The sequence below is a fragment of the Oncorhynchus tshawytscha genome, linkage group LG12, assembly GCF_018296145.1.
Source record: "Oncorhynchus tshawytscha isolate Ot180627B linkage group LG12, Otsh_v2.0, whole genome shotgun sequence".
NCBI classification, from domain to species: Eukaryota; Metazoa; Chordata; class Actinopteri; order Salmoniformes; family Salmonidae; genus Oncorhynchus; species Oncorhynchus tshawytscha.
In genome coordinates, this window is record NC_056440.1 from 51821244 (window position 1) to 51847223 (window position 25980).

The 25980-nt window shown below is 41.6% G+C and overlaps 2 protein-coding genes across 5 annotated transcripts; one reads left to right on the forward strand and one right to left on the reverse strand.

Annotated features, from left to right (window-relative positions):
- Nucleotides 1–4831: 4831 nt before the first annotated feature.
- spdya (speedy/RINGO cell cycle regulator family member A) lies at nucleotides 4832–12144 on the forward strand. 2 transcript variants are annotated; one of them, XM_024439711.2, is made up of 7 exons: nucleotides 4843–5414; nucleotides 5798–6110; nucleotides 6277–6335; nucleotides 10025–10110; nucleotides 10384–10555; nucleotides 10869–11223; nucleotides 11487–12144. In XM_024439711.2, the coding sequence occupies exons 2-7, from the start codon at nucleotides 5858–5860 to the stop codon at nucleotides 11546–11548; spliced, it is 987 nt and encodes a 328-aa protein (XP_024295479.1). In that variant the 5' UTR covers nucleotides 4843–5414; nucleotides 5798–5857; the 3' UTR covers nucleotides 11549–12144. The 2 variants fall into 2 exon arrangements, with proteins under 2 accessions (XP_024295478.1, XP_024295479.1); XM_024439710.2 differs by having other exon boundaries at nucleotides 4832–5414; nucleotides 10869–12144.
- On the reverse strand, nucleotides 12139–24595 carry trmt61b (tRNA methyltransferase 61B). 3 transcript variants are annotated; one of them, XM_024439707.2, is made up of 8 exons: nucleotides 24209–24595; nucleotides 22910–24028; nucleotides 22496–22598; nucleotides 14072–14262; nucleotides 13598–13689; nucleotides 13182–13384; nucleotides 12873–12956; nucleotides 12139–12338 (listed from the first exon to the last, which is right to left on the reverse strand). In XM_024439707.2, exons 2-8 carry the CDS (start codon nucleotides 23822–23824, stop codon nucleotides 12304–12306), a joined length of 1623 nt encoding a protein of 540 aa, XP_024295475.1. In that variant the 5' UTR covers nucleotides 23825–24028; nucleotides 24209–24595; the 3' UTR covers nucleotides 12139–12303. The 3 variants fall into 3 exon arrangements, with proteins under 3 accessions (XP_024295475.1, XP_024295476.1, XP_042186677.1); XM_024439708.2 differs by having other exon boundaries at nucleotides 24181–24595; XM_042330743.1 differs by having other exon boundaries at nucleotides 22910–24595.
- Nucleotides 24596–25980: the final 1385 nt, after the last annotated feature.

Below are 25980 nucleotides of genomic sequence, written 5' to 3' on the forward strand. Positions count from 1 at the left end.
AATTAAGTGTTTTTTCTCAGTTGCCAGGATGTCACGTGTCCTACTTATGTCAGTACACTCGTATTATGCATTACGAAACGTCTATTCGATCAAATAAACCTCACATAGCAAATAAACCATAATTTTTTTTTGGTGACCAAATTCGACACTCTCTCATCGACCTGCATACAAAAATTCCTTCCTTGGTCGGCGAAAAAACGCCACCTGTGGAGGGAGACAGTGTACTGTGGAGGGAGACAAATCTTCAGACGAGTTTGGGCTCTCTCTTCCTCTTCGTCTCTGCTTCAACCAAAAGCCACTCCGGCTACAAGCAGCCCGGCTTCTTCGAGTGCAACGGTTTTAGGAACCCTCTTGGAATTGGTGTAGAGAAGAACCGTCCCACTACTTTAAGTCATGGCCAAGGAGTTTGGCCTCTTCCCCGGGTATAGTTTAGGAATCATATAATTACGAAAAGGCATATTACTTATGACTGTTAGCTAATTATATATGCCAAGAGGTTGTCACTGGTTACCACAGTCACAAAGTCTTAAACCCCGCACATTTCTACAATTTCTCTTCTTAATATCTGATTTTAAACCTAATCTCAACCCTAACCTTAACCACACTGCTAATTTTATGACTAATCTTATGTATTTGTAACTTTTTAAATAAATAAAACGGGAGAAACAAAAGTCGAGGCATATAGCCTTTAGTTTAGTTTTAGCAAAAAGTATGAATTGTGTGGTAAAAGCAAAGGTGTGTGGTATTTTAATCAAAGGTGTAAGGATATTTCTACAGTAGTGGCCAAATATATTGGCACCCTTGCACTTTTCTTAAATAATTCCCTGTTTCTTCTCAAATAAATTAAAATAAAAAAATCCAAAACTTTGGTCTCCACACCTTGTTATTGGATTTTCAGCATTGCCGAATCAATTTTATTTTTGTAAACTGAAGTTTAGAAATTTTATTTTGAAAATAACAGTGGGGTAAATAACTTAAGTAAACATACTTTGAACTAATATTTAAGGAGTTTTTGGGGGTATCAGAACTTTACTTTGCTATTTATATTTTTGACAACTTTTACTCTACTACATTCCAAAAGAAAATATGTAGTCTTTACTCCCATACATTTTACCTGACACCCAAAAGTACTCATTACATTTCTAATGCTCAGGCAGGACAGCAATATGGTCCAATTCAAGCACCTATCAATATAACACATTGTCATTCCTACTGCCTCTGATCTGGTGGACTCACTCAACAGAAATACTGCGTTTGTAAATTATGTCTCGGTGTGAGAGTGTGCCTCTGTCTGTCCGTAAATAAATAAAAAGAAGAAAATCATCCCGTCTGGTTTGATAAATATTAGGAACTTGATGTATAGCATTTACTTTGACTTTTTACTTGTATTCAGGTATCACAATTGAGTACTTTTTCCACCACTGGAAAGTAAAGACAAATGGCATGGACAAAATGATTGGCACCCTAGGCTTAGTTGCACAGCCTGTGTGTAATGTTGTGAAGCCCTTCATTGCCATTCACTGTCGTGAGCTATCAAGGTCATTTTAGGGAATAGAAATGATGGAAGGCGGGAAATAAAGTTCATATTTTCTGTTTTTATTTGAATGATATGGAGGGAATTGACCTCACTAAACGGGTAAGAGAAATGAGAAAGGCAAGGAGAGGAACACTGTCAGTTAACTTTTTTCACCATTTAAGTAAAGCCTACTAATAATAAGACCATACATTTTGATGTAGACACCAACGGGACTTCTTGTCCCCTTTGCCAGACCTATATGATTTTCATATACAGTTGAAGATGGAAGTTTACATACACCTTAGCCAAATACATTTAAACTCAGTTTCACAATTCCTGACATTTAATCATAGTAAAAATTCCCTGTCTTAAGTCAGTTAGGATCACCACTTTATTTTAAGAATGTGAAATGTCAGAATAATAGTTGAGAGAATGATTTATTTCAGCTTTTATGTAGTTCATCACATTCCCAGTGGGTCATAAGTTTACATACACTCAATTAGTATTTGATAGCATTACCTTTAAATTGTTTAACTTGGGTCAAACGTTTCGGGTAGCCTTTCACAAGCTTCCCACAATAAGGTGGGTGAATTTTGGCCCATTCCTCCTGACAGAGCTGGTGTAACTGAGTCAGGTTTGTAGGCCTTCTTGTTCACACACGCTTTTTCAGGTCTGCCCACACATTTCCTATAGGATTGAAGTCAGGTCTTTGTGATGGCCACTCCAATATCTTGACTTTGTTGTCCTTAAGCCAGTTTGCCACAACTTTGGAAGTATGCTTGGGGTCATTGTCCATTTGGAAGACCCATTTGCAACCATGCTTTAACTTCCTGACTGATGTCTTGAGATGTTGCTTAAATATATCCACATCATTTTCCTGCCTCGTGATGCCATCTATTTTGTGAAGCGCACCAGTCCCTCCTGCAGCAAAGCACCCCTACAACATGATGCTGCCACCCCCGTGCTTCACAGTTGGGATGGTATTCTTCAGCTTGCAAGCCTCCCCCTTTTTTCTCCAAACAACATAATGATGGTCATTGTGGCCAAACAGTTCTATTTCTGTTTCATCAGACCAGAGGACATTTCTCCAAAAAGTACAATCTTTGTCCCCATGTCCAGTTGCAAACCGTAGTCTGGCTTTTTTATGGCAGTTTTGGAGCAGTGGCTTCTTCCTTGCTGAGCGGCCTTTCAGGTTATGTCAATACAAGACTCGTTTTACTGTGGATATAGATACTTTTGTACCTGTTTCCTCAATCATCTTCACAAGATCCTTTGCCGTTGTTCTGGGATTGATTTCTACTTTTCACACCAAAGTACGTTCATCTCTAGGAGACAGAACGCATCTCCTTCCTGAGCGGTGTGACAGCTGCGTGGTCTTATGGTGTTTATACTTGCGTAGTATTGTTTGTACAGATGAACGCGGTACCTTCAGGCATTTGGAAATTGCTCCCAATGATGAACCAGACTTGTGGAGGTCTACAATTTATTTCTGAGGTCATGGCTGATTTCTTTAGATTTTCCCATGATGTCAAGCAAAGAGGCACTGAGTTTGAAGGTAGGCCTTGCAATACATTCACAGGTACACCTCCAATTGACTCAAATGATGTCAATTAGCCTACCAGAAGCTTCTAAAGCCATGACATCATTTTCTGGAATTTTCTAAGCTGTTTAAAGGCACAGTCAACCTAGTGTAAGTAAACTTCTGACCCACTGAAATTGTGATACAGGGAATTATAAGTGAAATAATCTGCCTGTAAACAATTGTTGGAAAAGTTACTTGTGTCATGCACAAAGTAGATGTCATATCCGACTTGCTAAAACTATAGTTTAACAAGAAATTTGTGGAGTGGTTGAAAAAACGAGTTTTAATGACTCCAACCTAAGTGTATGTAAACTTCTGAGTTCAACTGTATGCATTGTAGATTACCTAACTGAAAAAAAAATCAAAAAAAGAATTGTATAGCTGGCGACTAGATCAGCTGTGTTGGGCGCAGTTCATTCACCACCATGCCACGGAGCTCCACTATGTGTTTCCCAAAGTTGGTCCTGGGGCCACCATTGTTAATGTTGTAAATGACTATTGTAGCTGGAAACGGCAGACTTTTTAAGGAATATCTACATATGCGTACAGAGGCCCATTATCAGCAACTATCACTCTTGTGTTCCAATGGCACGTTGTGTTAGCTAATCCAAGTTTATAATTTTAAAATGCAAATTGATCACTAGAAAACCCTTTTGCAATTATGTTAGCACAGCTGAAAACTGTTGTTCTGATTAAAGCAGCAAATAAACTTGCCTCTGTCAAGTGTCTGTGTTCTTTTGCCCATCTTAATCTTTTATTTTTATTGGCCAGCCTGAGATATGGCTTTTTCTTTGCAACTCTGCCTAAAAGGCCAGCATCCCGTAGTTGCCTCTTCACGGTTGACGTTGAGACTGGTGTTTTGGCGGTACTATTTAATGAAGCTGCCAGCTGAGGACTTGTGAGGCGTCTATTGCTGTTCTCCAAAAATAATTTTTGAGATTTTGCCATTCCCTAGGTTTAGCTGAACTGATGCCACCGCATTACATATTACTATAACAGTGAAATTATGCAAACATCTTTTAAAATGATCTTAACAGGCCCTTGGACCACTGACAATGTAACCTTTTTCATTGTTTTATTTTAGTTTATTTAAAAAAAAATTGTGTGTGTCAATTTCCACCAGCCCACCCAACACAAAAATGGTCCAGCCCATCTGTAATTTACCAGAATTGCCAAATGGCCAATGTGCCCCTGGCTGTGATAGTTGAAAGCCTAATTTATATTTTTTCAGTAAACTAGTGCAATTTTGGTTTCATATAATGGTATGAAAATAAACACATCAACTTGCATTTTAGAGCATTTCCCCAAAATACATGTCCTGTTTTTGGCTTCAAAGACTATAATAATTGTCGGTTATAACAAATGTTCAATGTCATGCAGTGACATAATTATAATTGAGATAATGCAAATCTTTAATGATTACTTAGTTGGGCTAACTATTTTTTACTTCTTGCTATAGGCCTACTTCATGAGCATCCTCTGCTTGCAAAAAACATACATTTCGGAGGGCACACCGTTCTTATTATACTTCAGTGGGACACACTTGTGACTTGAATGATGCAATGAATGTTGCACATTTAAATTAAAAAACGAGAATGCAATGCGAATGAGAAAATTCACCCTGATATTGTAAACATTTAATTTGGTACTCGAGGTACTTCACGTGACGTGTCAAGCCTCGATATTAAACACAAACAAATACTGGTTGATCATAATTAGGCACGTCTCTCCATTACTTTGTGTGAAATTGCGCAAACTCAAAAAATGATGAATCGATACCACTTTGAAGTGTCTAATTATTCCTCCACAATGTTCAAGCCCCAAGTTCTGGGACATTGGTGCATATGGCGGAGGCGCACTAATGGAGGTCCGAGGTGAAATTGAAGGAGGCGATTTGGACCTAGGTCTCTACACATCGTAGGCGGGTTTTCTCCCTGTTCAATTGCCGGTCTGTAAACGACATTGCGCGGTTCTGATAAAAATCAGTTCCATTGTTCGACGTGTCTTCAAGCGCGCTCCCGTCAAGCAGTTAGTCGACTGCACCTGTGTGAGAGGACGAGGAGACACCTTTCATTTCACCATTGACAGTTTCCCCCTCATTAAATAATTGTTTACTGAAATAACCATACACATACCAATTACCCAGTTGATACACTTTTACTCGAATAACAACTGTTTTCCTTGCCCTGTCACAACAACATAGCAGCTAGCTAGTTACTGTAGCATAGGACGATCTGAGGAAACCTTTCAGATTTCTTCAAGTCTTGATTTCCACGTCTGACTCTGACACCACACTACTATCTGTTCTAAGCAAAGGTAAGATATGGCTACTTCATATGTAGACCAGCATATTCGAAAGTCAACTAAATTAATTGTGTGGTTGTCCCCCATAGACTTTTGGCTGCAGGCTCCTGTCATAGCCAGCCGAAGTGACCGCTTCTGTCGTTAGCCAACGGAGCCGGCTAACTAGCTGTGCAGTAACGTAGTTGTTTATGTTGCTAGCCAGTTAGCTACAAAATGAATGTCTATGCTTGCTGACCTTCTAACTCTCTATCATTTCTCCAGCGTAGCTAGTTTCAAAGCAATTGGTTCTTAACTAATTTATCTACGTTAACTAGCTACTAAAACATGTCAAAATAGAATTGTATCACATTGTTGCCAGTCATTAATTTCTCCCACACTACTTATGTCACTACCAGGTCAGGAACACTCCCTCAGAAAACATTTCACTAGTGACCATTCATGAACAAATCAGCAGCATGATGAAACACACACACAGCTGGTGCCAGACACCCCCCTCAGTCACGGTGAGAATCAAACCCAACACAGCACACACCCTCCAGATCAAGAGAGGCCTGAGGCTGAAGAGACCCAACCTGCAAGTGGCCCAGGGGCCTCCGGGCAAGAGTCAACCCAGCCAAAGTCATGTTGAGGCCGCAAAGGGCAAAATCATATGGGGCCCGACACTTGTCATTCAACGAGAAGAGATGGCAGCCTTCTTCAGACTTTTTGGTGAGCCAAAGAGAACAGTCCACTTACAGCAGTCATAATATCTGAGGTTGTTTGTTAAAAGTTGATAGAGCCCACTCAACAAGTTGTTTGTTTTATTGAGGCTTGACACATCTCAGATTAGAGACAATGAGCAGTCGGTTTCTCAAGCAATTTTATTTGATTACAGATGACGATTTGATACAAGACTTTCTGTGGATGGACTGCTGTTGCAAAGTCACAGACAAGGTAAAAAGCATTGCTTTGGAGGTTACCAATTTTATTTGTGTAGTGATTAACGTATACAACTTCGGATGGACATGAGTACTCAAACGGACATCAAAACTTTATCTTTAACCAGGGATCAAAACAAATAAATACTGTAAATCTATTTGGTCAACATTTTGTCTTGAAGATCACGTTAATTTTCTCGGAATCTAGTGTTCCATTTGTACATGTGCATTTACATGACAACAAAAAAGGATCCAAGCCAAGCATCACAGTTCTTCCTAAATTCCCTTCTCCCTCCCTTTAGGCCTACAGAAATAAATGCCTATAAAAACGTATCTAACTGACGGGATACACAAGCTACATTCCTTGCCAAATGATTACAGTTTTATCACAAATTCAAAATGGACTGGTTTACTGAAGTAGGGAAATATTTTACAACAACTAGCTGGAGTTTTGGACTAATTACGTCCAGTCTATTTAATGCCTGGTCTACTTTGCGGTTGTCATTAGTTACCACGGCCACAAAGTCAAACTTGGCTATATTGAAGACATTCAAAAATAGCTTTTTGGTCTTAATGTTAGGCATAAGGTTAGCAGTGTGGTTAGGTTTTAAAGAAGATAAATTGTAGAAATAGTAAGGTTTGACTTTTTGGCTATGGTAACTAGTGCCGACCCTACTTTTGCGAACTGTTAGTGCCATTTAGAATTGGTTAGCCTAGGCTATAAACTCCCTAAACATAGACAGGTTCTACACTGACAATATGCAAAATCACCTGTTTGATAGAGACTGAGTGTTTTTTCATCAGAATCATTAAGCCTAGGCCTAGTCACCAAACAGATGCCATGACTAATTCATCCCCATGAAGTGTGTTCAATGTGGAATTGTTAATCCATTTAGAAAATTCCAAAGAACAGGCAGAATTAACTAAGTCAAAAACAAGACAGATTTTGGTTTGTAACCCTGAATATTTTTTATTTAGACTTGCCATATTGAGCCCAGTTTCAAATTATCACTAATTGAGAACTATTCGAGATGCTCATCACTTCGCACTATTTTATTCTGTTATATTACATGTTTTTTTTACTATAAAATAGGTGTCTTGACTGTAGTAAGGGCTCAGGAAATAAGAGCATCATGTCTGCTAAATTAACAAAACAAGGCCATTGCACAGCCATAGGCTTCTACAAGGTTACTACCTTTTTGAAGATTGTGTTCCACGATATAATGTAACCAGTTGATATTGCGGTTTCAATAAATTAATCTTAAAATGGCACTTGTTTTTTGACAGAATTATAATTTCCGCAAATAGGATTCATAATGGTGATAAATTATGCATTGTTGCGCATGGTTTGCATATACAGTACCAGTCAAAATTTTGGACACACCAACTCCGTGTTTTTTTCTTTATTTTTACTATTTTCTATATTGTACAATCGTGGCCAAAAGTTTTGAGAATAACACAAATATTAATTTTCACACAATCTGCTGCCTCAGTGTCTTTACATATTTTTGTCAGATGTTACTATGGAATCCTGAAGTATAATTACCAGCATTTCCTAAGTGTCCAAGGCTTTTATTGACAATTACATGAATTTGATGCAAAGAGTCAATATTTGCAGTGTTGACTCTTTTTCAAGACCTCAATCCGCCCTGGCATGCTGTCAATTAATTTCTGGGCCACATCCCGACTGATGGCAGCCCATTCTTGCATCATCAATACTTGGAGTTTGTCAGAATTTGTTGGTTTTTGTTTGTCCACCCGCATCTTGAGGATTGACCACAAGTTCTCAATGGGATTAAGGTCTGGGGAGTTTCCTGGCCATCAATGTTTTTTTCCTTATGGCAAGGTGTTCCATCATGCAGAAAAGAGCATTGTTCGTCACCTAAATGTTCCTGGATGGTTGGGAGAAGTTGCTCTCGGAGGATGTGTTGGTACCATTCTTTATTCATGGCTGTGTTCTTAGGCAAAATTGTGAGTGAGCCCACTCCCTTGGCTGCAACCCCACACATGAACGGTCTCAGGATGCTGTACTGTTGGCATGACACAGGACTGATGGTAGCGCTCACCTTGTCTTCTCCGGACAAGCTTTTTTCCGGATGCCTCAAACAATCGGAAAGAGGATTCATCAGAGAAAATGACTTTACCCCGGGCCTCAGCATTCCAATCCCTGTACCTTTTGCAGAATATCAGTCTGTCCCTGATGTTTTTCCTGGAGAGAAGTGGCTTCTTTGCTGCCCTTCTTGACACCGGGCCATCCTCCAAAAGTCTTTGCCTCACTCACTGTGCGTTCAGATGCACTCACACCTGCCTGCTGCCATTCCTGAGCAAGCTCTGTACTGGTGGTGCCCCGATCCTGCAGCTGAATCAACTTTAGGAGACAGTCCTGGCGCTTGCTGGACTTTCTTGGGTGCCCTGAAGCCGCCTTAACAACGATTGAACCGCTCTCCTTGAAGTTCTTGATGAGCCGATAAATGGTTGATTTAGGTGCAATCTTAGTGGCAGCAATATCCTTGCCTGTGAAGCCCTTTTTGTGCAAAGCAATGATGGTGTGTGTTTCCTTGCAGGTAACCATGGTTGACAGAGGAAGAACAATGATTCCAAGCACCACCCTCCTTTTGAAGCTTCCAGTCTGCTATTCAAACTCAATCAGCATGACAGGGTGATCTCCAGCCTTGTCCTCGTCAACACTCACACCTGTGTTAACGAGAGAATCACTGACATGTCAGCTGGTCCTTTTGTGACAGGGCTGAAATGCAGTGAAAATGTTTTGGCGATTCAGTTCATTTGCATGGCAAAGAGAGATGTTGCAATTAATTGCAAATCATCTGATCACTCTTCATAACATTCTGGAGTGTATGCAAATTGGCATCATACAAACTGAGGCAGCAGACTTGGTGAAAATTAATATTTGTGTCATTCTCAACTATTTGCCACGACTGTAGAATAATAGTGAAGACATCAAAACTATGAAATATCACGTATTGAATCACGTAGTAACTAAATAAGTGTTAAACAAATATATTTGAGATTTTACAAAGTAACCACCCTTTGCCTTGATGACAGCTTTGCACACACTTGGCATTCTCTCAACCAGCTTCTTAATGCGTTTGAGCCAATCAGTTGTGTTGTGACAAGGTAGGGGTGGTATACAGCAGATAGCCCTATTTGGTAAAAGACCAAGTCCATATTATGGCAAGAACATCTCAAATGAGCAAAGAGAAATGACAGTCCATTACTTTGAAATGGTCAGTCAATCCGGAAACTTCAAGACTGTTGGAAAAACATTCCAGGTGAAGCTGGTTGAGAGAACGCGCAAAGCTGTCAAGGCAAAGGGTGTCTACTTTGAAGAATCTCAAATACAAAGTATATTTTGATTTATTTAACACTTTTTTGGTTACTACATGATTCCATATGTGTTATTTTATAGTTTGTCTTAACTATCATTCTACAATGTAGAAAATAGTAAAAATAAAGAAAAACCCTGAGATGAGTAGGCATGTCCCAACTTTTGACTAGTACTGTCGATGAATGTGCACAATTTTTTCCCAGTCCGGGACTTGTTCTAAAAATGTTTTTATTCAAGTACAACTGTGAGTATTTGAACATAGTTTTTTTTTCAAAAGCCCATCCCTGTATACAAGCCATGATGATGCATCATATATAAACTCATTTAAATTTCAATTAAACTTCTCTTCCCTATTTCAGTACCTTCTAGCCATGGCGTTTGTCTACTTCAAGAGGGCTCGCTTCAGTATTGGCGAGCACAACAGAACAAACTTTTTCATTGCACTGTAAGTTCTGTGAATCTACTACTCTGAAATAGTTGACTCGCTGTATTCTGAACATCTCAGTAACTTTCAATGGATGCATTTGTATCAGTCTACAAGTCCTAAATGTATCATTTGTTGAGAATCGAATGGGCCGGTGCGGACTGTGACAACCAACCGTTGTAATTGTAGAGCAACTTATCCCCCCCAAAGAGGGAGAGAATTAATTGTATAACTGGCAACAAAAAGCTAGGAATCCTATTTCTGATATTTCATGCCACTTTTTTATTTTCACAGATACCTAGCCAACACCATGGAGGAGGACGAGGAGGAGAGCAAGTACGAGATCTTCCCATGGGCGCTTGGCAAGACCTGGAGGAAGCACTTCCCTCGCTTTCTCAAGCAGCGGGACAAGCTGTGGGCTCGCATCGAGTACCGGGCTGCCGTCAGCCGCCGCTGCTGCGAGGAGGTAGGTATACAAAACCATTACATTAAATAATGGTGTAGGTCTTCTGCTTTCTCTTGACCTGGATGGAATTCTAACTTGATGCATCAGTGCATAACTCAAGCATGCTGTCAGTCAGATTTGGACCAACATTTGAGATACATTCATGTGGGTCAAGTTACTAGGATTCGTTCCTGTGTCTTACTGCTATTGTCAGCCGCAATGTAAATGTATCTATGAACTCTGACAATACAAAATGTACCATCTCTCCTCTTGAATTGGCTGTGTCTTTAACCATGTGTATTTATCCTTGTCTGTGTACACGCCCTCTTTCCAGGTGATGGCCATCGTGCCTACCCACTTTATCTGGCAGCGGGAGCGCGCCGAGCACCACAGTGGCGCTCAGCGGTTCTACATTGGTGACCGGGAGAAGGTTCACATGCCCCGTGGGCCCTCCGCCTCACCCGCACCCTGTGCCCTCTGCGCCAAGAGCTCCGGCCTGGGCCTCTCTTCCTCCTCGGCCTCTGGATCCTCAACCTCTCTTACCCCCTCCTCGTCCTCCCCGCTACCCTTTGCCCTGGCCCTCTCCCTGGAGACTACTCCACCCAGGTCCCAGGTTTCATCCTCCCGCAGACCGGGCCAAAGAAAGACCAAGGCCCAGCGCCCCTGCTGCTGCACAGAGGAGGCCCCAAGTGAGTGCAGGTGTTGGTTACAGGACGGCTGTGCTATGGTTAATTTCTTAATCATAATTTGGAAGCAAAAGGATGACAACATATTGATTGGCAAGGCTTGCTTGAAGTTACATTAAAATAGAATCAATGTAGAGTGACATCAGCCAAGTTTTAACTTATGTTCTGAAGTAAAACACCCAGCAACGATTTGTTAGACACTCAAGTTATCTAGCTCCTTTAACAACACTCATGTCTTAGCTAACAATTTGAATGTGTTTCGTCAGGGAACGAGTCTTATTGTGGAGCAGGACACGACCCGTCTATGGACTGGATCAACGAGGAGTAGAATAGTACTACAAAAACCAACTCAGGACTATATTTCCCAACCCTAGTCCTGTGAAGCATATATTTAGTTTTCATAACATCTATAGAATGCCAATTTACTGCTCTACCTCGATTAGGTGGTTTAAATGGAAACTAGCATTCACAGGGGAATGAATCCTATCTTGAGGATTTGTGTAACTCGAGTGTAGTTGTCTCATTTATCAAGTTAGGAATTGGTTCAGGGCTTCTTTGATCAGGGTTTAACTTTAGATAAAGGCATGTAACATTTCCCTCAACTGTCCTGACACATGTCATGAAATGTAAAACATTCGCTTCACATTGTTCTGTGTATACTTTTTATGTACAAGGACTTAAGTCAAACTCTCGGGGCCTCTGTGCTATTATTCCTTAAAGGTGGACACTCTTAACAGAACTGATTAATCCCTCAAAACACTTATTTATTTGCTATAGCACTTCAAGGTCTTGCACATTGGGTGGGAACTGTTGACTAATTCCTTAAATATGAATCAGCTGGAAGGATCTGTACAGCATTTGATCCATGAGTGAAGGCTTGGGTATGTTCTGTGATACTGACAATAAAGGCTTATGTCCCCCTTAGTTTGGTGTTTTATTAAGTCTTTATATTTGGTGTGTTGTCAAGCAGTATGAATTTCAATTTCTAGACTGATTATACATTTTCCTCTGCAGTGCCAAATCACATTTTATTTATGACTATAATACACCCTATCGCTCCTCTGATGGGTCTTCGGAGGCGAGCTACTCCTGACTCTTCCTCAGTTTCACCAGGAATGCTGAAAGGACAAAATGTCACAGTGAACAACACAATACCATGGATGTATTCTGAATGTAGCAGATGAAGAGCTGCCCAATTCTCCATAGCAGAAAATCATATCTATCCCAACAGACCCCACATCGAATAGGTTACATAGTGGTTTCATGCTAATTTGATCAAATATGCACATTTTCCACGAAACTGACTTAAGGCTGTGCATGATAACGTTAGGCACATAAACCACTTGGCGCTTATGTACTTAAACTTGTGTTCCCATTGCATTATCCACTCTACTGATGGTTGTCACATAAATATCAAACTTGCCCAATCTGGATTTGGCGCATGCTCTCCTGGTAAAGTGGACAGGGTAGGTTATGATGAGAGCAATATTTAAATTAGCATTCAAATAATGAGCTTGATGCAAATTTCCAATACATATCATCACTTAACCACCATTAAAGGAAGTCCAGTATACTCAGCTAAATGACTGTCTACATCTGATTTGTCATTCGATATGACTTAACTTTATGGAAACGTGGTTATTGACACTAACCTGTGTGGCTAGCTTGCTCCGGGTGAGGTCGAGCAATGTAAGGGACACTCCCATATGGTGCGGGTTCCGGACTGCTTGTGTATTCTGAAAGAATAACAAAATGTGTGTTAACACACAATATTACTAAATAGAGGGCTTTTATTTTGAAAATGTCAGTGACCATGTGAAAGACGGTCAGAATAACACATTTCTGTATAAGGAAATCATATAATGCAACTGCAGCGGGATATTGTAATTGCCTTTAGTTTAGACAGAAATTATGACATCCAAGGATCCCCATGTGACCGGATGATTTGAACAAGAAATCACCTTTTTCTTCATCCGACTTGTTATTCTCCCCTTCCTCCTGATTTCTCGCTGAGGGAGGAGCTTTCCTGCGGCAGAACCGCCCATCTTTCTGGATTGCCGGAGCCAACAGCCAATCCCTGAGCTGCACTTCGATGATGCGTTCACACAGCAGGGGGAGGGCAGAGCATCGGAGGCCCTCCAGTAGATCAATGACCTGCGTTATACTGAATCACACAGGAGAGAGTGAAGGAGACACGTAAAGTACCTCAAAAATGGAAAACACACTTGAAAGCAAAGTATATGAGGAAATGAGGGCCCTGTCCAGAAATAACCTCTGAACCCCTTCATACTTGAGATCTGAAAGGACTGGACAGGTGTAGGCAGTGTTTATGGGGTATGGGCTAGGGGTTGTTTATGGACGGGTCGAGGTTACTCACTTGGCTAGGTAGACAGCACAAACTGCTCCAGGATGGAGATGTGGAGTCACAGTGGGCAAAACCAATTGAGGGTTTATCATATCCAGAGCAATCTGAAACACACACACACATTTCTGAAGGTTAGTGACTGGTCAAGGGAGGGTTTCCCCAGACACAGATTCAAGTCCTGGGCTGAAAACCATGATTAGTGCCGGAATCTGGCGCAGCAGTAATGCTCCCGAATCGTGACCTGCTTACCCCCATGGTGACGGGGGTTCAAGCCCTGTCTCGGCCACTCAGTCTTTGCCCCCAGGATTAGGGGCCCTACTTCTGCCCCTCTATTTCTCTGTATGCCCTAACATAACTTATAAGATTTCCAAGGTGATTTGCTTTGCACTGCAAAAAAAAACAATTATACACCAGTTTACAGAATTGCTCAATGAAAACTATAAATGACATGCACTCAATTAGAAGCAAAAAAATACACATCCTTACAGAGTGAAACCCTCGCCCGGCGAGGAGCAAGGATGCACCCTGCAGGTCAGAGTTATGAAACTGGACGTTGTCGGGCCATTCCTCTCCTCGCCGCAGGATCCAGGAGGAACACCAGCGGTTGTAGTTGAGCACGGCTCGTCTGTGGTGGTCCTCCCTGATTTCCACACTCATAACACTGCCCTTGGAGCCCACTGGGGAGAACAATAATAATAATAATAATACATGCCATTAAGCAGCCACTTTTAGGGTGTTTTCACACTTGGTCCCTTTCAACCAATTTTTGTAAACTCAGTGCGGTTCGCTGAATTTTTTGTGCAGTGTGAACACTCCAAAGTAACTCAGACCACTCAAAAGAGCCCCTGAAGTAAACCAAACTGAGACCATCTCGAGAGGTGGTCTGAGTTCGGTTCGCTTGAATTCCGGGTCTGGTTCCCTTTTTTAGGGCAATGTGAACTCAAAGCTCCCCAGGTTTGCTTGTCATTATTCCCGCACCACACACTAGACTACTGCAACATCCTCATATTGGTGCCACAAAAGAGAGAAGATGATGATGTGCTGGTTCGCTGGAAAATGTGTGCTGTTTTGGATATTGATTACCAATTGTCAAGGACTCACAAAACTTCCAACATTTGTGGAGTTTTTGGTTAAGATTGGTTTGCAATATGTGATCTGTAGGCTAAGGTAGCTTCCTAAGCTGTTTATTGATTGTAGAGTTTGAATAGTGTGAGAAGACAACCTATTTGGTGAGAATCACAGAGTACACAATCTATTTTAGCTCTTAAAAAGGGGCAGTAGCTTACCTTGGGTGTACACTTTTCAATTATAGCAATATTTATTCTGCAGTTATTCTGCTATTTATTCTGTTAGCAATAAAATGTACATGTTAATAGTATCTTCTGATTACAATTATTGTGTCTCATATTTTAATTAAATGCAATCAATTAGTAGAGTGGTGCCAGGAAAATAACCTTCAACGTCAACAAAACAAAAAGGAGCTGATCGTGGACTTCAGGAGACAGCAGAAGGAGCACGCCCCCATCCACATCGATGGGGCCATAGTGGTGAAGGTGAAAAGTTTCAAGTTCCTTGGCATACACGGACAATGTAAAAATGGTGCACCAACACAGACAGTGTGGTGAAGAAGGCACAAAAGTGCCTCTTCAACCTCAGGAGGCTGAAGAAATTTGGCTTGGCCCGTAAGACTTCAAACGTTTACAGATGCACCATTGAGAGCATCCTGTCAGGCTGCATCACCGCCTGGTACGGCAACTGCACTGTCCTCAGGGCTCTCCAGAGTAGAGGTCGACCGATTAATCGGAATGGCCGATTAATTAGGGCCGATTTCAAGTTATTGAAGTTATTCAAGGTATTTTTGGGAGCCGATTTTGCAGATAAAAAAAAATAAAAATGATACCTTTATTTAACTAGGCAAGTCAGTCAAGAACACATTCTTATTTTCAATGACGGCCTAGGAACGGTGGGTTAACTGCCTTGTTCAGGGGCAGAATGACAGATTTTCACCTTGTCAGCTCTGGGGATTCAATCTTGCAACCTTACAGTTAACTTGTCCAACCCTCTAACCACATGCCACTCATTGCACTCCACGAGGAGACTGTTACACGAATGCAGTAGAAGCCAAGGTAAGTTGCTAGCTAGCATTAAACTTATCTTATAAAAACCAATCATAATCATCAGTTATCACACATGGTTGATGATATTACTAGTTTATCTAGCGTGTCCTGCGTTGCATATAATCGTTGCAACGCTGGGGGATGATTTAACAAAAGCGCATTTGCGAAAAAAGCACAATTGTTGGACGACTGTACCTAACAATAAACACCCATGCCTTTCTTAAAATCAATACACAGAAGTATATATTTTTTAACATGCATATTTAGCTAAAAGAAATCCAGGTTAGCAGGCAATATTAACAAGGTGAAATTGTGTCATTTCTCTTGCGTTCATTGCACGCAGAGTCAGGGTATATGCAACAGTTTGGGCAGCCTGTCTCATTGCGAACTAATTTGCCAGAATTTTACGTAATTATGACATAACATTGAAGGTTGTGCAATGTAACAAGAATATTTAGACTTAGGGATGCCACCCGTTAGATAAAATACCGAATGGTTCCGTATTTCACTGAAAGAATAAACGTCTTGTTTTCGAGATGATAGTTTCCAGATTCGACTGTATTAATGACCAAAGGCTCGTATTTATGTGTGTTATTATGTTATAATTAAGTCTATGATTTGATATAGCAGTCTGACTGAGCGGTGGTAGGCAGCAACAGGCTCGTAAGAATTCATTCAAACAGCACTTTCGTGCGTTTTGCCAGCAGCTCTTCGCAAGCACAGCACTGTTTATGACTTCAAGACTATCAGCCTAATGGCTGGTGTAACCAATGTGAAATGGCTAGCTATTTAGCTGGGTGTGCGCTAATAGCGTTTCAAACGTTACTCGCTCTGAGACTTGGCGTAGTTATTCCCCTTGCGCTGCAAGGGCCACGGCTTTTGTGGAGCGATGGGTAAAGCTGCTTCGAGGGTGGCTGTTGTCGATGTATTCCTGGTTTGAGGCCAGGTAGCGGCGAGGAGAGGGATGGAAGCTATACTGTTACACTGGCAATACTAAAGTGCCTATAAGAACATCCAATAGTCAAAGGTATATGAAATACAAATGGTATAGAGAGAAATAGCCCTATGAATATTATATTAACTACAACCTAAAACCTCTTACCTTGGAATATTAAAGTCTCATGTTAAAAGGACCCACCAACTTTCATATGTTCTCATGTTCTGAGCAAGGAACTTAAACATTAGCTTTCTTACATGGCACATATTGCACTTTTACTTCTCCAACACTTTGTTTTTGCATTATTTAAAGCAAATTGAACATGTTTTCATTATTTATTTAAGCCATCAGACTGTTAAATAGCCATCACTAGTCGGACTCCACCCAGTACCCTGCCCTGAACTTAGTCACCGTCACTAGCCGGCTACCACCCCATTACTCCCCCCGGCACCTTAGAGGCTGCCCTATGTACGTAGACATGGAACACTGGTCACTTTAATGTTTACATATGGTTTTACCCATTTCATATGAACAGTATGTAACCTTTATTTAACTAGGCAAGTCAGTTAAGAACAAATTCTTATTTACAATGACGGCTTACCCCGGACAACGCTGGGCCAATTGTGAGCTGCCCTATGGAACTCCCAATCACGGTCGGATGTGATGTAGCCTGGTAGCCAGTACCAGTCAAAAGTTTGGACACATCTAGTCATTCCAGGGTTTTTCTTTATTTTTACTATTTTCTACATATTGGGGTATATATATATATATATATATATATATATATAACCCTTACACAGCCTGGAGGTCCACTGACATTCACTATTATTCTACAATTGTAGAAAATATTATTTCAAAACTATGAAATAACACATGGAATCATGTCGTAACCAAAAGAGTAAAACAAATCTAAATATATTTTATATTTGAGACTCTTTAAAGTAGCCACCCTTTGCCTTGATGACAGCTTTGCACACTCTTGGCATTCTCTCAACCAGCTTCATGAGGTAGACACCTGGAATGCATTTAAATTCAAATGTGTGACTTGTTAAACATGTATTTGTGGAATTTCTTTCCTTCTTAATGCGTTTGAGGCAATCAGTTGTGTTGTGACAAGGTAGGGGTGGAATACAGAAGATAGCCCTATTTGGTAAAAGACCAAGTCCATATTATGGCAAGAACAGCTCACATAAGCAAAGAGAAACGACAGTCCATCATTACTTTGTTGGGTTCTAAACGAACAGAGTAAAACTCATGTATGATTAGTAAAGCTTAAACCAAGTTTATTCACCCATTGGGTCATACAGCTGCATTAGACAAAGACATATTTCCACCAGTGGTAGTATATATACCCCAATTTGGGTGACATCTCTCTAAACATTACAACTTTATTGCTATGCAGGAAATTAAGTGATGCGGGCAATCAACTGTTCCTTCTCCCTTAAATGTGACCTGACTTCATCCCTCACTGAACCACATCTCTCCATCAGTGCCTGTCAACATGTGATTGCCTTTCCTTTATTCAGCACATTCCAAGCTTAATTGACACCATATACATTCCTCCTACAGATAATCATTAACTTCTGGTGTAGAAACCAGACTATGGCACTCAATATTTCAACAGGATACCTGATAATTAACAATATTTCAAGTTTAGAGTCAGAAATCATCAACTTTAAGACATTAAGGTCAGTCAATCCGGAAAATGTATTCAAAAGCAGATGCGAAAACCATCAAGCGCTATGATGAAACTGGCTCATGAGTACCGGCCCAGGAAAGGAAGACCCAGAGTTACCTCTGCTGCAGAGGATAAGTTTATTAGAGTGAACTGCACCTCAGATTGCAGCCCAAACAAAAGCTTCACAGAGTGTGGTCCAGTGCTGCAAGGAAAGACCTAGTTAAGCTGCAGCTGGCCCAGCACGTCTTGCTCTTCATTGTAATCAGAGGACTGATAAGATGTCTCAGCCTCCAGTATTTATGCTGCAGTAGTTTATGTGTCGGGGGGCTGGGGTCAGTTTGTTATATCTGGAGTACTTCTCCTGTCCTATTCGGTGTCCTGTGTGAATCTAAGTGTGCGTTCTCTAATTCTCTCCTTCTCTCTTTCTTTCTCTCTCTCGGAGGACCTGAGCCCTAGGACCTGAGCTCCAGGACTACCTGACATGATGACTCCTTGCTGTCCCCAGTCCACCTGGCCATGCTGCTGTTCCAGTTTCAACTGACCTGAGCCCTAGGACCATGCCCCAGGACTACCTGACATGATGACTCCTTGCTGTCCCCAGTCCACCTGGCCATGCTGCTGCTCCAGTTTCAACTTCCACCTGACTGTTCTGCCTTATTATTATTCGACCATGCTGGTCATTTATGAACATTTGAACATCTTGGCCATGTTCTGTTATAATCTCCACCCGGCACAGCCAGAAGAGGACTGGCCACCCCACATAGCCTGGTTCCTCTCTAGGTTTCTTCCTAGGTTTTGGCCTTTCTAGGGAGTTTTTCCTAGCCACCGTGCTTCTACACCTGCATTGCTTGCTGTTTGGGGTTTTAGGCTGGGTTTCTGTACAGCACTTTGAGATATCAGCTGATGTACGAAGGGCTATATAAATAAATTTGATTTGATTTGATTTTGATTTGATATAAATACTATGCATGCCAGTCTCTCTTGGCTAAGAGTTGATGAGAGACTGATTGCATCACTTCTTCTAAGAAACATTAATGTGTTGAAAATTCCTAATTGTTTGCATAGTCAACTTACACACAGCTCTGACACACACTTATCCCACCAGACATGCCACCAGGGGTCTTTTCACAGTCCCCAAATCCAGAACAAATTCAAGAAAGAGTAGAGTATTATTTAGAGCCATTATTGCATGGAACTCCATTCCATCAGCCAATGGGGATCCAAATAAAATACCAAGTTACAGACACATCTCAATATCAACTGTTCAGAGGAGTGTGTGAATCAGGCCTTCATGGTCGATACCTGCAAAGAAACCACTACTAAAAGGACACCAATAAGAAGAAGAGACTTGTTTGGACCAAGAAACATGACCAATGGACATTAGACCGGTGGAAATCTGTCCTTTTGGTCTGGTGAGTCCAAACGTGAGATTTTTGGTGAGATGCAGAGTAGGTGAACGGATGATCTCTCCATGTGTGGTTCCCACCATGAAAGATGGAGGAGGTGGGATGGTGTGGAGGTGCTTTGCTGGTGATGATGTCATCCAATCATTTAGAATTCAAGGCACACTTAACCAGCATGGCTACCACAGCATTCCGCATTGATACGCACTCCCACCTGGTTTGCTCCCTCCAGGCTGTGTAAGGGCTATATGACCAAGAAGGAGAGTGATGGTGCTGCATCAGATGATCTGGCCTCCACAATCACACAGCCTCAACCCAATTGAGATGGTTGGCGATGAGTTGGACTGGAGAGTGAAGGGAAAGCATCCAACAAGTGCTCAGCATATGCGGGAATATCTTCAAGACGGTTGGAAAAGCATTGCAGGTGAAGCTTTTTTGGTTACTACATTATTCCATGTGTTATTTCAAAGCTTTTTCTACAGTGTAGAAAATAGTAAAAGAAAGAAAAACCCTTCAATGAGTAAGTGTGTCCATATAGATAGATATATATACATACACACACAAAATTGAAGTAGGAAGTTTAAATACACTTAGGTTGGAGTCATTAAAACTTGTTTTTCAACCACTCCACAAATGTATTGTTAAACTATAGTTTTGGCAAGTCGGGTAGGACATCTACTTTGTGCATGGCAAGTAATTTTTCCAACAATTGTTTACAGACAAATTATTTCACTGGATCACAATTCCAGTGGGTCAGAAGTATACATGCACTAAGTTGACTGTGACTTTTTTCAGCTTGGAAAATTCCAGAAAATAATGTCATGGCTTTAGAAGCTTCTGATAGGCTAATTGACATCATTTGAGTCAATTGGAGGTGTACCTGTGGATGTATTTCAAGGCCTACCTTCAAACTCAGTGCCTCTTTGCTTGACATCATGGGAAAATCAAAAGAAATCAGCCAAGACCAATAAATTGTAGACCTCCACAAGGTTCATCCTTGGGAGCATTTTCCAAACACCTGAAGGGACCACGTTCATCTGTACAAACATTAGTATGCAAGTATAAACACCATGGGACCACGCAGCCGTCATACTGCTCAGGAAGAGACGCATTCTGTCTCCGAGAGATGAAAGCACTTTGGTGCGAAAAGTGCAAATCAATCTCAGAACAGCAGCAAAGGACCTTGTGAAGATGCTGGAGGAAACAGGTACAAAAGTATCCACAGTAAAACGAGTCCTATATCAACATAACCTGAAAAGCCGCTCAGCAAGGAAGAAGCCACTGCTCCAAAACCGGCATAAAAAAAATCCAGACTACGGTTTGCAACTGCACATGGGAACAAAGATCGTACTTTTTGGAAAAATGTCCACTGGTCTGATGAAACAAAAATAGAACTGTTTGGCCATAATGGCCATCGTTATGTTTGGAGGAAAAAGGGGGAGGCTTGCAAGCCGAGAACACCATCCCAACCGTGAAGCACGGGAGTGGCAGCATCATGTTGTGGGGGTGCTTTGCTGCAGGAGGGACTGGTTCACGTCACAAAATAGAAGGCATCATGAGGCAGGAAAGGTATGTGGATATATTGAAGCAACATCTCAAGATATCAGTCAGGAAGGTAAAGCTTGGTCGCAAATGGGTCTTCCAAATGGACAATGACCCCAAGCATACTTCCAAAGTTGTGGCAGAATGGCTTAAGGACAACAAAGTCAAGATATTGGAGTGGCCATCACAAAGCCCTGACCTCAATCCTATCGAACATTTGTGGGCAGAACTGAAAAAGTGTGTGTGAGCAAGAAGGCCTACAAACCTGACTCAGTTACACCAGCTCTGTCAGGAGGAATGGGCCAAAATTCACCAAACTTATTTTGGGAAGCTTGTGGAAGGCTACCCGAAACATTTGACCCAAGTTAAACAATTTACAGGCAATGCTACCAAATACAAATTGAGTGTATGTAAACCCACTGGGAATGTGATGAAAGAAATAAAAGCTGAAAGAAATCACTCTCAACTATTATTCTGACATTTCACATTCTTAAAATAAAGTGGTGATCCTAACTGACGTAAAACAGGGAAATTTTACTCGGATGAAATGTCTGGAATTGTGAAAAACTGAGTTTAAATGTATTTGGCTAAGGTGTATGTAAACTTCAACTGTGTGTGTGCGTGTGTGTGTGTGTATATATACACACACACACACAGTCCGACATCGCTCACCTTAAGAAAAATGTATTCCATTCTTTTACTTTTACATTTGTGTGTACTGCACTGTTGGAGCTACGACCCCAAGCATTTCGCTAAACCCACAATAACATCTGCTAAACACGTGTATGCAACAAATAAAATTTGATTTGCTTCCAACATCTAAGTAGGTATATCTAGCCGTATGATAACACACTGATTGAATGGCTTGTCCTGCACTTTGTGAATACCCAGAGTGCATCCAGGTGACTTACAAAAATGTAAACACGCATGACTGTTTGTTTGGCCCCAGCGGGAATCAAACTCATAACCCCTGGCGTTGCAAACGCTATGCTCTTACCGACTGAGTCACACAGGACCAAGACAAGAACGAGGGGTATCGGGGACACCCCAAATTGCCAATCTTGGACTATTCACGTTGAGAATAAGGCTTTCTGATTCATCCAAGTGAAGGCTTAAGATATGGGATGCAGTTTATCTTTCCCCTCTATTGTATGACAACCAGCCACACAAGCATTTGTCCACTTTCACTCATCATGACTCATAGCAAACAGGTGATAAAATAAATATACAAACCAGCTCGGGACAGGAAAAGCGACATGGCCCCTGACCCGGAGCCTGACTCCAACACACAGTCTCCCTCTGTGACGTCCATCATCATCAGCATCATACTGGCATCCTGGAGAGAGGAAGAAAGAAGAGAGTGTGAAAGAGACAGAAAAACTCATAGGATATAAGTCTTTCCTACAATGAGCTGTTGTAGCTTAGTATGTATTGTGCAGTTAAAGTATAATCTCTGATATCAAATCATGTAATGTTTGATTCCACAAGCCAAGCCAACACAGTCAAGACTATTCCATTGCGCTGGTGATAGCACTGCATGCACTCTCCATAAGCAACAATAATACTGCTCAGTAGCATGATGTATTCTGGGGAAAAAAGGTTATGCCTCTTCCAGTGCCAGAAAGGAGCATCTGCTACATACAATACCTTTGGATAGGCGATTGCCGGCCCCCTCTTCATATAAAGCACGTATTCCTCCAGGTTGGGCCGCCGTATAAGGATGGGTGTCCCGTGGATGGTCCGAATGAAGTCTCCTGCGTGGCGGCCGACGATGTCACTGTGTCCGATGGTGCCCCAACTGCTCTGGAGACGTTGCCCATCCTGCAGCTGAAACATCTTCCTAAACTCCACGCGGCCCTTCTTCCGGTACTCCGCCAACAGCAGTTCCCCAAAAGTAAGTAAATGCTCCCCGGGAAGAAGGGTGGGAGTCATAGGAGTCACGTATCCCTCCTCTAGTGAATAATTTGTTACCTCGCTGAGAATCGGGCAACCATTTGGCTCTAGTACTGTGTTATCAATGACAGTACCCTCCTCTTTTTCTTCTCTCGGTCTAACTGTGTCATGTCCTATGTGCACCTGTGGTTCTGCACTTTCTACTTCTCCTTGTGAGCTGTGGGTCTTAGTCTCAGTCACCGAGGCTGCTGAAGTGTTGTGGTCTTTTTGAACCCCAACCCCATCAGGTTCCCCCTGTTCCACTTCCGGGTTCTCCTCCTCTCTCAGCGCCAACAATTCTGGGGCTAGTGAGTCCTGAGGCAAAAGGCGGCTAATCCTCTCCAAGGGTGAGAGTGGTCGCCTTTTACCAAACAAACCTCTTCCCTGGGTGTGCATAGGGGTTAGAGTCTGGGGTGAGGGGTCAAGGTTGTCTGTTGTTTTGCTCCCGTTCTCATTTTCCCCTTTCTCCCCCTTAGGATCAGTCCCAAAGCTCCTTGTGTACAGTGCACATGTAGGGAGTCGACTTTTGGGAAGGAGCTGCCTGTATCCCTGCTGGCCAATGCAGGTGACACATATCCGCACCAGTCTTTGTGTGAAAAGAGACCCACCTAACTGAAATCCAACAGACATCAGTGCGAAGTGGAGTAAAACTGTGTGTGCTGAATTGGTACCATGTAGACAGTGTTTTCATGACACCAGCATGTTGCATTCAGTGTTCAATGCTTTTTCAAATCACTAAGTGACACTTGACAAGTGACATATGATGCTGACAGTGATTCGATTTCACAACGAACTTTGATGGAGAATAATAACCCACATTTGAAAAGTCCGGTCCTTCACAAATGAGAGAAGGCAGAGACGAGAGTAATTATAAATATACAGTATACTATACATTTATATCAAGAATCATGAACAAAATTGACAGCGCGTTTACATTTCAGGAGGTAATGGCAGATAGCGTATAGAAGACGTTGTAAATAGATCACCTATTTTTTTGAAATGTCATTAACTTACGCTTTCGGTCCTTGCCCGTTGCTTTACACTATGGATGTCGCCATGCTGGAAAACGCATGTGTTCTACGTCAATGCAAAGCGACAGACTACGGATGCCGTACTTTCTATTTACCACTAGATGGTGCTGATTAAATAATTATTTCCTGGCGATAAATGCACGTCCTCTCCAAAAAGTGATGTACTCAGTTGCTAATGTTTACAATAAAAAGGCCATGCCACCATGCAAAAGAGAAATAAAAAGGTAATGTCATGCCACCATGCAAAAGAGAAATAAAAAGGTAATGTCATGCCACCATGCAAAGGAGAAATAAAAAGGTAATGTCATGCCACCATGCAAAAGAGAAATAAAAAGGTAATGTCATGCCGACATCCAAAAGAGAAACAATTGCTATGGCATCCACGCATAATTTGTTGCTCTTTGCACGGTAGTTGGCAGCTATAATACTGCCACAGATAGACCTATACATTTCTTTGAGACATTAATTTGTCTCTAGTTGAACTCGTTTAATAATTGACCTAATAGCCAGAGCCACTTCAAGGTATCAAAGACATAGACTGTTTACTTTTCATACGGAATTAGACACCTGGGCTTCGTTGAACGACTGGTTGAAAAATTGGCAGCTGGGTTCTTCTTCTTCGATTAGGTTTAAAAGCGGTTGGCACCCAATATGTTGCATTACCGCTAACAACTAGAATGGAGAACAACTCCATTACTCTTTGCTTGAAAAAATAAATAAATACCCTACCACCTATTCTAACACTACACTCACAAAAAAAACATGTTTTTATAAAAATAACACCACCCTACTACACTATTTAAATCTATTTAGTCCTACCTCAGACAAACAACCTGAAAGGATGGGACACCACCACCTCACGCAACCTGCAACTCTTCTGATGTCAAGTCTCGCACACCAAAATACCTCTCTGCAGTTGCCGCCAGAACCTCAATTTTCTGCAACCTATGTTCCATCCCTGCAGTACAGTTGATAACCATTGCTATAAATGCTAAAAATCCAATCTTACTGAAACATATCACTTGTTGGCCTATCCCTCTGTACTGGTACAGATCTACTACTCATACCACTCCTCTCAGGATCCCTCCCCCTTGATCCATCTTCCTCTACTTTCTTCACTGCCTCAACATATGACAACTTCTGCATTACTCTATCCCTGGAAACCTCAACCTGCCTCTCCCGCACGGGGCATTTCAGATCCCCTGGCCCCATCGCCACCCCTACAATTAACACATACCACTACTTTCCCCAATGATACACATTCCTTTATCTCATGCCCATCTGCACACTTCTCACACCTAGGAACCTCCCTCCTACACGCTGCTGCCACATGCCCATAAGCTTGACATCTGTAACAACGTAATGTATTTGGCACAAAAGCTTGTACAGGATAACTTACAGTGCCTTGCGAAAGTATTCGGCCCCCTTGAACTTTGCAATTTTTTGCCACATTTCAGGCTTCAAACATAAAGATATAAAACTGTATTTTTTTGTGAAGAATCAACAACAAGTGGGACACAATCATGAAGTGGAACGACATTTATTGGATATTTCAAACTTTTTTAACAAATCAAAAACTGAAAATTGGGCGTGCAAAATTATTCAGCCTCCTTAAATGAATACTTTGTAGCGCCACCTTTTGCTGCGATTACAGCTGTAAGTCGCTTGGGGTATGTCTCTATCAGTTTTGCACATCGAGAGACTGAAATCTTTTTCCCATTCCTCCTTGCAAAACAGCTCGAGCTCAGTGAGGTT